This window comes from Mixophyes fleayi, chromosome 4 (assembly GCF_038048845.1).
Source record: "Mixophyes fleayi isolate aMixFle1 chromosome 4, aMixFle1.hap1, whole genome shotgun sequence".
Taxonomy (NCBI): domain Eukaryota; kingdom Metazoa; phylum Chordata; class Amphibia; order Anura; family Limnodynastidae; genus Mixophyes; species Mixophyes fleayi.
In genome coordinates this window covers 159,541,981-159,554,587 of record NC_134405.1, presented here as the reverse complement: position 1 = coordinate 159,554,587, position 12,607 = coordinate 159,541,981, and the positions used below count along the sequence as shown (strand labels likewise).

At 34.8% G+C, this 12,607-nt stretch overlaps 1 protein-coding gene across 2 annotated transcripts in view; it reads right to left on the bottom strand.

Moving 5' to 3' along the window:
- Positions 1 to 12,607, bottom strand: part of PCLO (piccolo presynaptic cytomatrix protein) — a 239,553-nt gene that overhangs the window by 45,735 nt on the left and 181,211 nt on the right. For both annotated transcript variants that reach the window (XM_075208696.1, XM_075208697.1), the window contains 3 exons: positions 11,246 to 11,327; positions 6,164 to 6,289; positions 1,334 to 1,442 (listed from right to left, as the gene is read on the bottom strand). In XM_075208696.1, coding sequence (XP_075064797.1) covers positions 1,334 to 1,442; positions 6,164 to 6,289; positions 11,246 to 11,327 — 317 coding nt within the window. The remainder of the gene's footprint in view (positions 1 to 1,333; positions 1,443 to 6,163; positions 6,290 to 11,245; positions 11,328 to 12,607) is intronic.

Here is a 12,607-nt window from a genome sequence, read left to right as displayed (position 1 = left end):
ATTTGTTCACTGCAGGGTGGTAGATCCAAATATTGCAGTATAGTTTCACCTTGTCCAGTTTTGAGATAAATACACAAATAACAATTAGACGATTATAAGAGAGCTACAATTGGCCTGACCCATCACATTTATTTGTACATCAAAACAATTAAAATAACTGCATTAAAAAGTATTTAAAAAAATTACTTATAATTGCTCTGTCTCCCTGTTTGCCCAGCACATCAAGACCCACAAGTCACAAACTCTGAGTGACACTGATGCATTTTACAAATGCAGTATTTAACTTATGTGCGAAATAATAAACTAATTTGCACCCCTTGCATTGTAACATGGTTTATCCTTGAGAACATTTATTCCTTTTTTGCCTTGCTCTCCTTAATGACTTGTATGTCTTGTACTTACCCTTATATGCTGCCTATATTTTTAGGTCAACAGAATTGATCCCTGGTCCTATGCTTGTTGTGCTTGTTGCCATCTTACCACCACATATTAAGACACAATGAGCAGCAAGCTTTGATCCATTACTTGCTGCCCTATACTTTCATGCAGGAACAAAGGACAAAACATCCTTTTTTGCATTGATGCAATATTGCTATACCACATTGATTGTGCCTTGTGCACAGATGTCATATATGTCTGCACTGCATCTGAAAACTGTCATTACTGTACATTTTACTTATGTATTCAACATAAATAAATCATTCTTGCCAACATTAAAAACCTCCAGGAGATCACGTGGCAAGTGCATGTGGTGCTGGGGCATAGTGATTACATCACTTAGGCACAGCTCCCTGCTGTGCAATTACCGCAGTTTGCATCATCATGAATAATGTCATCAAGCCCCACCTACGCCCATTTCAACAGTGACGTGGGTGGGACCCAGGATCAGGGCCGTCTTTCCCCATGGGCACGCTGGGCAGTGGCACGGGGGCCCCCAGAGCATAGGGTCCCCCAGAGCATAGGAGCCCCATAGCAAAGCCCAATAGAAAAAAATCTATTCACCCATGTATCAAGGCACAGCTGTACAACATGTATTAATGTTTAAACACTGATTTTTGTTGCAGGTACCAATAAATATAAACTTCATTTTATTGATAATTTACATTTTTATTTCTGTGAGTGGTTGTGTAGGTAGGGGCCCAAGTGCACTGCTTTGCCAGGGCCTATAATGCTGTTAAGATGGCCCTGCCCGGGATGAAGCTGACTCTTTCAGGAGTCCGGGAGATTCCAAAACTTCATGAGTCTCACGGACATCTGGGAGAGTAGGCAAGTGTGCAATGAATAAGATTAACTATGATTCAGAATATAAAAAGAAAGATGAAAATAAACTCACAGTCTTACACAAATTTCTGCTTCCCCACTTGACTGACTAATGATACTCTGAACTTCTTCATAAGTCTTTGCAGTTAATGGGAAACCATTCCATTCTAATACCTGCATTCCTGAAAAAGAATTAAATGTAACAATATATCATAATTACACATAAACAAAATCACTGTGACCCATTGGACTTGCTTTGTGCTTCAACAGTATGAAAATGACACCATTTTGCATACCAAGAGAGTGCAAAGTAATTTTAAATAAACACAACATATTTACGTATTTCAATTTATTTTACTACTATCTGTTCGGTATTGGGCTCACACAGTTTTTCTTATTTTTCTTTTTTAATGTACTTTTCAAATGTATGCAAAAAATAGCAATAATGTAAAAATGAATTACTTTAAGTGGTTAAAAACGTAAAACTTTGGTGTCATGCCTATAGCCTTCTATATGCTGCTATGAATGGAAGTGCAGAAAAATTGCTTGGTATACATCTATGAATGTGTAAATTAAATATTTGTACTATTTTTTGGTGGATGCAATCTTGTTACACAATTGACTTTTATAAATGTAAAATTAAACAATTCACAAAATTCATAGTGCACCATGATATAGTGTATTTTAAGAATATTTTGATGAATGTGATTTCTTAAAGTAGCATTTTTCACGAATAAAGATGGGTTGAAATCAACAAAAAGGCATAATCCGAAGTCCAAATATGTGAAATTAGAGAATGCATAGGAATATTTGGCTTTTAAAGTAAAAGGTAATATAAAATAAATATAATTTAGGGAAATAATTTTAACCTTTAGATTGTATTCTTGTGCTGCTTTAAGAAGTGATCTCACATTCTCATTTTCACACAGCAAGCTGAAATATTTCAAAATAGCACACAAGGAATGTACACTGCAAAAAGTACAATCATCACTTACAAAAACTAAAATGGATCTTCGTACATGTTTTGCGGTAATCCTGTGCTGTGGCATAACAAAATCCAAAAATAACAGATTGATAACAGTGAATTAACTCCACTCACTACCCACTGTACAATAATGTAAAACAAATGAAAACAGGAATGTTCCTGCAAAATTGATATTTTTATACTACTATATGTGTGAAGAAAAATAAAAACATACAATATTCAAGTACTGAAAGGATGTTTTTTTGGTGAGTGCTATAACTATATACATTTATTTCCTTTTATTTAAATGGAATACCCAACTATATAAAATTTCCCATATTATGCTATATGCCTTAATTTTCATTCCAAAAACGTTTAAGTGTGTACAATAAGTGAATTGATTTAATAAAAATTGCAAACATTTTTTCTACTTGTGGAGAAGGATCATAATATGATTAATAATGATACGTTTATCAGTGGTATACTACCGCTTAGTAATAAAATATTTTACTGAACATTAACTATAATAAGTCATTTAAAGTGATGCAACTGGAATCAATATCTGAGGACAGGAGAAGGCTGATTTATGTATCATAGGGAGAACAACAGAATGTCAGACTGATGAATCATGAATATATTGCAGTAAAATTTAAGCCTGTGGAAAGGGTTTTTGTGTTATAGTAAACAGTTAACTACAAATAACCTTGTAATTTCTCCAAAGCTGCATTCGTCAACAAATCTTTCTATTTAAACTGCTAGACAGTCTATTCGGTCTGTGTGCTTAAATTATTTGGCATATAAAATGACTAATATAGAGGCTTGGGGGTTGTAAGAGACAGATGAAACCTAACTAAAACAAAGCAAGTATACCTGAATCAACAGGTAGTATGTAGTATGATATGGTAACTTTTGCAACCCCCGGCTTAGTTCATGTTATTTAAAGTAACTTGTTTTTGTGTTTTGTAATGATAATATGTATTCTGTAAATGAAAGAACACTTTATCATTATATGCTTTATGCTTTGATTCCCTGATTACAGACCATGATATATGTTGTTTAGTTACTTTGTCTTCACCGCACCTGTCATTCACTACAGTAAACTCTGATTCATCATCACATAATTATTAAAGGGCTGTCTCCTTAGGGACCTCACCACCCTTTTGTAATTTACCTCCTCAGGATCTACACCCCCATTACCTGAAGCCAGAAGCTGCTGGGACCATCCAGTTCTCTTTAATAGCAATGAACAGTGCTTCCTTATTTAGTGCTGAATACCACTAGCTAGATTAAGTCCTCAGCTTACATGAAGAAACAGCTTCAGATATGGTGAAGTTCTGGGAGAGGGACCACACCAATATGCAACAGGGAGGGCAAGTTATAACTAAGGGTTATTGTTCAAAAGTAGGCAGCCCAAGCCCAGTATCACTGGATTTTAACTAACAAGCATGAATAACTTTGTGTGCGAGTCAATTCAAACTGCTGCTGAGGTGGATGTGGATTATCCTTTTATGGCTGCCTATCTTAAAATACCCCACAAGTGATCTATGGGAAGACATTAAATATTTACTTATTATCTGGTAACGATTAATGATGTGGTGCCACATTGAAATAAATGAATGGTTCAAGCCTGTGGTGTTGACCGTAAATGGTAAAATTGGTAAGCAGTACAAATTACCGCATGACTCAAACATCTGTTGTTCTCAAAAGAATATTCTCTGAAAATGCGATTATTGTAAATCGTTGTAATAGAAAATAATAAGATATTATTAATTTAATGCACAACCTTGCCACTAATAAGAACACTGGGGTTTCCATGTCTGAGTCACTTTTTTTTCGTGAGACATGGATCCTCAAAAACTATTACTGAATACTCTAGGAATTCGAACAAGACTATTCAATTAAGCAGAGCCATAACTAGAAATATTAGCACCTGGGGCAATAAGTAAATGTGATGCCTGCCAAACACTCAGTTATAGCCACATTAATATAAGAATGTTTATCCTGATTCAACATTTGGAGACAGAGGTGGAGATGACCAACAATTTACTGATGAACAGGTGAGCCTAAGGCCTCTTATCCACTGGCATCAATTTCAATCATTTTTATTAATTTCTTCATGATATTTTCACTCTATTTTAAACTTTTCTTTTTTCACATGGCAAGTAGGTCAGACATGTAATGATATTCTATCTATCCTTTTATATATAGTATATCCAACATAGAATTCTATATCAAATTGATGTATTTTACAGGTATTTTCAAATGTTTTGAAAATGTAGATATCTCTCGTTTATTCAATTACTGATCTATTTATAACACTCATGTTGATGGGAATTTTTCTGAATTACTCAACCACTACTGCAATTACTGTATTCTTTTGATTATTCCCTTGGCTTCCTTAATTGACTAACCTTAATTGTTTTTCAATGAAAACCAAACACTTAAACAAAAACAAAGGACACGTAGCTATAAAATCTGACTATAATACGTTTTAATTATTTTAGTAACGCTTGACATGCAATTCAAGCTCTATCATTATATTTGAAGTGTGCCGTGAAAGCTACTAAACAACTAGAACTGCTGAAATGTCAAGAGGGAGGTGATGAGTCACACTCTATTTGTATCTTCATACATATTACTCACTCTAACAATTTATGCAGCCTTTTAAACAACCCAATACAAATTAAAGTCAAATAATTAAAATAAATTATAGGGCTAAAAGTTAATAAATAATTGTTGGTAAACAGTGGTACATTTAATGGATTCCATTTGGCCAGGAGAAACATATAAGTACAAAGGCTTAAATTAAATTATCTATGGTTATATTCCCAATACTATACACCATGGGCCTAAGTCATTAAGGAGAGTAAAGCATAGAAAAGAAGTAACTTTGCATCTGGGCAAAACCATATTGCATTGGAGGTGGAGTAAATTTAAAATGTGGGACAGATTTATAGTCAGGGTAGGGCATGTCCTAGATTAACTTTACATTTTAGTATAAAAAATAAAGCTATCAAGTATTTGTGTGCTACATGAAAAATCAGACAGTGTCTAAATTATGTGCAAAATAATAAACTAATTTACATCCCTTGCACTGTAATATGGTTTGTCCAGGAGCAAACTTACTCCATTTTTTTTGCTTTGCTCTCCTTCATTTCTTCTTACAAACAGACTTAAATCCTTTTTAGATCTTAGTAGTTTTGTCTGTCCCATGTGACAGTATGTGTACAACATTATTGTAGGACTCAGTTTACAATAAAACGATATATTAGATATCTAAAGTTGTCAATGAATTAGATTTCAATAATGAAACTCATACTAACTTGCTCAAATGCATTGCAAATATTAAAGGGAAAAATATAAATATATATTGTAAGGTAAAATGCTTGTAGTAAAAAGTACAGATAACACTGATATGGAGAACACTGGGTGACAAAAAAAATAACTGGTATACTGGTAACGATAAACTGCTGTAACCCATAGAGAATAATCAGACTTGTTCCGACCTTTTCTAATCTGTGATAGAAAAATGACTAAATGGCAATGGTTGCTGTGGGATATATCATTATTGCACAGTTACCTGTGCACCAATGTTCCCAACATTATCACAATATGATGAAACACAGCAACATTCCATCAGTAAATGAAGCTGTTGAAAACAAAAGGAAAAGTTAGACTTAATGATGCACCCTGTATTTTAACATATGCAACATAGGTGCAATGTACACATCCATATGTGGATTGTTGTACGCACATTGTTTCAATGAGCGCCAACTGTATTTCTCTGGGTGCAAAATGTTATAACAAGTTTCTACTTTTCTTTAAATGTGAAGCTGCATACTACCATATTACAATGTAGAATATATATACACACCTCTCTCTGACACTGTGCTGTGTATATTAATACGAATAACGTATGGACTGTAATGTTTCCCTTACCTTCTGTGAGCCTGCCTGTCTGCTCAGCACCTCCACCGGGTAGAACCTTGGCAATGTAAGCTCCAATCTCTCCATAATTTCCTGGGATCTCTTTTCCACCAACAACTCTTATTCCAAAACCATTTCCTGTTTAATCAACACAGAAACTCGTTTGTATTTTGAGACCAGCTGATAATTAACATGAAGGGCTAGATTTACTAAGCTGCGGGTTTGAAAAAGTGGGGATGTTGCCTATAGCAACTAATCAGATTCTAGCTATCATTTTGTAGAAGGTACTAAATAAATGAAAGCTAGAATCTGATTGGTTGCTATAGGCAACATCTCCTTTTTTTCAAACCCGCAGCTTAGTAAATCTAGCCCGAAGACTATAGATGTAAGCCAGTAATTAACATAGGGTTATTATAAAAGTCTGTTTGTCAGTCTCATCCCAGACTTAAAATTAAAATTTAACCAGTTATTTTAATTGCTATATTGCTTTGCTTACTCATATGATCACACTTAGGGACTGATGGGGGAAGAAATGAAGCCATGATGTGGGCCAACCTAAGTAAGGAAATGCCAAGTCACAATAAGTGGTATACTGAATCCTACTGTGTTATATCTTTACTAACGCACACTAATCATAATTTCAAAACGGTTGCCATGACACCAATGGATGGAACTTGTTTACTGCATAACTGATAAGAGCCAGAGTAAAAATACACTAGATATCTCATCTTCTAAAAATGATGGGACACCCATATTATTCTACATCAGGGTTAAAATGAAATAAAACCTGTGCTACTCATTTGGTACTAATTTTAATTAGCATTAAATTAAATTAGATGTTCATAGCCCACCTACATGTGAAATATTTTGATAACTATATGCTGGCCTGGATTTAACTTATTTTGCTACCCTAAGCCCTTGTTGCTGTCCCTCCCACTACTTTTATCCACCCACTTGTTTAATAGAAATAAATAAAGTAAAAAGAAAAACGATAACAATGATAGTGGCTTCCCCTATATGACCCGTCTATGTAACCATTCCACAGTGCAAGGCCTGACAGTATGAACTGGTAAACACAACAGAAACACAGTAAACACAACAGAAACCTTAGATTACCTGAATAGTTACATTTTAAATATGTCCATAAAATTGAACTTAATGTATTCATGTATTTCATTCGGAAAGTTTTTTTTTGCTTGCTCTAGTCCTTTAGATTATTTACATGTTCTGCATATGTGCTTACCCTCCCGGAATGTCCCAAATTACAGGTAGCTTTCCCGCCTGGAGAGCAGGTCCTTCTCCTGGATCCCACCCACTTCCCCTCAATGACGATATTTGCAGTGAATTGTGTCAATTTGGCCCCATCCACTGTTGCAAAATGCCATAACCGCATCTTGTGTTTGAGACGATTTGGTGCACCACGCACCCCCTGCTCATGCCACTTGACCTCTACTCCATGTAGGTAGGGTGTTCTCTCCACTCAACAGTCTATACAAGTAAACATGCAAATAGGAAAAGGACATGGGAGAGGGCCTGGTTAAACATTTTTTTGCTTGCATCAGAATATTTGAGCTTACTTTGAAGTAGATCAGATTATGAAATGATCAAGTACTAATGGGTGATAGTGAAGGGGTTGGTGAAAACATCATACTTACTTACTTTTGTATTCTCCCCTCTGGGGAGAACAACGCATGGGCAGGGGGAGTGTAGTGCACCAAATCATGTAATTTTTGCCCTGCCCCAGAGACATGATGAGGGCATTTCACTATAGGGAGAATTTAAAATTATGTGAGTCACCAAAGATTGCGTCCTAGTGAAGTGGGTGGAATCTGGGAGAAAGACCTACTCTATCGGGGGGGTACAGGAGAGCTACCCGACATTCATGAGCCTCCCAAACAATCCAGGAAGGTAGGCAACTATGCACTTAATTCTGCTGTTTCTGCACAAATTAGCTATGAAGATTTATTCAGCAACTAAGTGCCTGATTGTATGATGTGACATAGTATTATTTATTTATGTAGACTGACAATGTGCATTTGGAATCATGTATCCCTGCTCTATGTTTATATAGTGCTATGTTTTGATGTCTGAACTGTAAGACGCTGCTGTTCACATAGATGTACACTATCTGCAAGCTGATACAGTATGTAACATATATATATATATATATATATATATATATATATATATTAATATATATATTAATATATATATATATATATATATATATATATATATATATATATATATTTGTACTGACCGACCATCCTGTAGAAAATATGAAATGACTGTGTAATTTGCTTGACCATGCTTAATATAGATTATATGTTAATTACTATTAAAGGACCAATAACCCAAAGATTAGATTGATTTATTGTAAAAAGGCATCGTATAACATTGATAAATTCATTATCCAAAAATCTAAATTTTGTGAGGTGGTAAACTGAGCAATTTTATTTTGAAAGACTTTAAATAAACTTATGTGACCACAAAGTGATAGTTTACAAATCAGAAAAACATGTGGGCATACAGCACATTGCTTTTCAGATGCAATTACACTTGTTTTACACATCCCGCTTTTTCATGTTGTATTTGAACAAAAGATTTGCACAATAATTTGTACATTTCTGTTCTGTGACTGGAATATGTGTGTTAGTAAAACCTTGTTCCAAGGCATTGTCTACTATCTTATTATGACTACCCCCCGTAATTAACTTGAACTTGTCTAATTTCTCCTAAATACTGTGTGTTTGACCCTCATTTATGTATATATTACTCTCTGTCGCACAATGGGGTCATCTTTATTTCAACTGCCATAATTCTACATTTTAGGTATGTAATTAGATTAGATTGTTTATATGTCCATATTAATGGATAATGGGCCTGATTTTGAATTAGGAGCAAAGAAAAGAAAAGTAAGCTCAAATTTGCACCTTGGCAAGACCATGTTGCATTAGAGGGGGAGGTAAATTTAAAATGTAGGGACAGATTTATAGTTGGGATAGCACTTGTCATAGATCAACTTTAATTTCAGTGTAAAAATAAAGCTATAAAGTATTTGTGTGCTACATGAAAAAACAGCCAGTATTTCCCTTGCTTGCAAAAAAAGAAGCAATTTTATACCCCTTGTATTATAACATGGTATGACCAGGTGCAAATTTGCTGCTTTTATTTCCTTTGCTCCTAACTCAAAATCAGACCCTATGTAACTAGATGTAACAGAAGGCATCCCATAGAAAGTACGAATTTAATTCCAACTACATTTGGCTAGGATGGGGGTTCTTTCATATAACGTCATTTTTGACAAAAAAAGACACAAACTTAACTTTATATTGGTCTGCCACGGTAATCAACTGTTTTGCAAGTACTGTAGTATGACTGCCTTGATATAGAAAATAGAATGGGAGCTATTGTAATCTGCCATATTGTGCAGTATTCCACTGTGGGGATGAACATTTAATACTAATTGGACAAAGTAATTATTTATGATGCTGTCACAATGCAACAGGTGCTAAATATCTTCCACTATAGATCTGTTTCTAGGTGGGAGACAGAACATCAAAACATATTTTAAATATTCATAATTCCACAATCACCAGGTGTTTCTTCCTATTTAGAACTGCTTGAAATGTCAAAGAAATAATTTGTACATGTTCATTATTACCTAGTGTAAAGGTTAAAACAATATTGTTGCATGAACACGTTTAATTTATTGCCTTACATAACCCTTCATTAACTGACATAACTCATATATATCATTTTAAAAAGTAATAACATGGATAAAACATAATTACTCTAGGTATTTTTCCTAAACACTGATGGACAATTTGATGTTGACAACTTAATAGATCTGATAAACATTGTAAATTTCAGTATAATGTATACTATATATGAATATGAAATATGTACTCTATTTATATAATGAATTCAAGAGTTTAACTACTATAGGTGCAAGGGGTAAGCTGTTACAGCTTAAGGGGCAGTGGCAGGCTGGCATCTGCCTCCCAGGCTGGGCCTGTGGTGGGCTACCTTGGCTAGGTCACTGAGCCACCTGCATTTTTTTCCTTTAAAATGTTCCTGATAAGTTGCCGAGTCTAAGTTTTCCTCCCTGGGCTAAAATTTGCCAGTCCTACCCTGTTAAGGGGGCTCCCTAGGGGGCCTTTATTATATTTTGCTAATGTCTAGTTACGCCCCTGAGTGAATTCTTGCATTACATTTAATTTCATTCAATTCCAAATTGCAATGTGTTATGTATCTATTGCCTTGTATATTTTGCTACAACCACATGACAAATTGTGCACAATTTTCCCTAAGGAGTGAACTTTCACTCATTTTGCTAAAATCTACAGATACCTTCCACCTTTGTCTCTTGCCAGAATATTACTGCCATAATGCATTTTTCATACATGCACAACACATATAACACACAAATGTAATCACCAATTTACACAGTATATAACTGTGGCTTATAATATTATATACATTATACTATCCTACAATTACCCACTTAGGGCCTGATTTTGAGTTAGGAGCAAAGGAAAGGAAAGAAGCAAATTTGCACCTTGGCAAAACCATATTGCATTAGATGGGGAGGTAAATTTAAAATGTGGGGACAGATTTAGATTTATAGTTTGGGTAGGACGTGTCATACATCAACTTAAATTTCAGTGTAAAAATATAGCTATTAAGTATTTGTGTGGTACATGAAAAAACAGACAGTATTTTCCTTGCCTGCAAAAAAATAAGTCAATTTGTACCCCTTGTATTGCAACTTGGTTTGTCCAGGTGCTGATTTGCTCCTTTTCTTTGCTTTGTTCCTAACTCAAAATCAGGCTCTTAGAGTATATTAGTCAGTAGACTTATTTTCTCAGGCACTGTAATATTCCATAGGAGTACCACTGGCCAAGCACTAAGGAAATCATGACTGAAAAAAAATCACAACTACAGATCCAGTACTTACAATAATTGCGTAAAATTATGGCACGTTGTATTACACCCAAAATGATTGAAATGACCATTCAAACTAGCATCCGCTAACACTAGGTGAAATGTAGTGCTACTAGTACAGTATCTGTAAACTGATGTTATATTTACCTGAAACTGTGTGGTCCTTTGCGTCCCTCTGAAGTTTAATTCTTGAATGAGGAAAAGGATAGTGGATAGGCTTTCCATTCATCTAATATATATTAAAAAAAATAATTACAAATAAAACAACAGGTCTGAATGTTTTGAAAAAAATATTGTATTAATAATTCTGGAAATTTATTTAGTCATGATTGCTAAACTAAATGCCTTATAGCCATAACTATACTGGTTATCCATTACTTAGAGGCCTCCTGTAGTGTTGGATGCAATTCCCGTTTAAAACACAGACGTATCTTGAGCTTGACGCATCTCAGCTGATCAATCATCATTAGCAGTCAAAAACTCGCATCAGTGGTTGACCATACGCAAGCTTGCTGTTTTCTGACAGGCGCAAGTATGCCTGGGTCTCAGTCGTTGTAAGCCACATATGATCCAAGACGCCCATAATGTATTTTGGCTACGCTTAAACGTCCCCTCCTTCCCCTGCCCCATCTCTTTAATCAGAAGGGGTCACTAGCAGTCGTAATCAGAAGAATAATTAACTAGTGCTTTGTGTGCATGTACAGAATTAAAAAGCGTATTATACGCAGCATAACGCACTCAGTGCTCTACAAGCTCAAAACAACACAACGACTGCTATTTACATGCAGATATGTATATATTGCTCATTCATGAAAGTTATTCATGTCAATCGGTATAGGTTATAATGGCAAGCCACAGGAAAACATACAGGGTAACAATATAAATATAGATATTTTAGGAGCACCATCCTTTAGGGAATGAAAAGTGATGTACAGAAGAAGCATTTCTAAAGCATAGATGCTCCAACCTTTGAATACTATGTGCCAGTTTATAAGCTTATGAAAGTCACATATGATTGGCTGAAAAATGAGAGCAGCTGAAGTGTCATAGCTAAACAAGATGTCCATGTGACCTCAGCCTCACTCAGTAGTCTTCTGAGTATGATTATTAGGGAAAGGTGCATTCAGCAGTGATCCTCAACAGCCAAGCCAACTAAAAGCTAATTAAATTATTCAACACGTAGACCCCTCTGCTGGACCATGTCACAATTATCCATCTTAAAGACATTTTGCTAGATTTATTCTGTTATTAAAGGGGCATCTTGAAAAGCCTCATACAGTTCTGATTAAAGTAAAGTTTAGGCAAGGTTTGTAAATGTAAAAAATGTTAACTGTCCTAAAATGAATCTTGGGTTTTCTGGTTAAAATATGGTAATAAAGCATCTGATATAACAATAATCAGTTATATGCAATCTGCATTTAAACTGTCCTTTAGGGTTTTAAATAACGATCATTACTATCAAAAGTATAATAATGTCAAAACATTTTACGGTGTATTGAAGTATTCTTT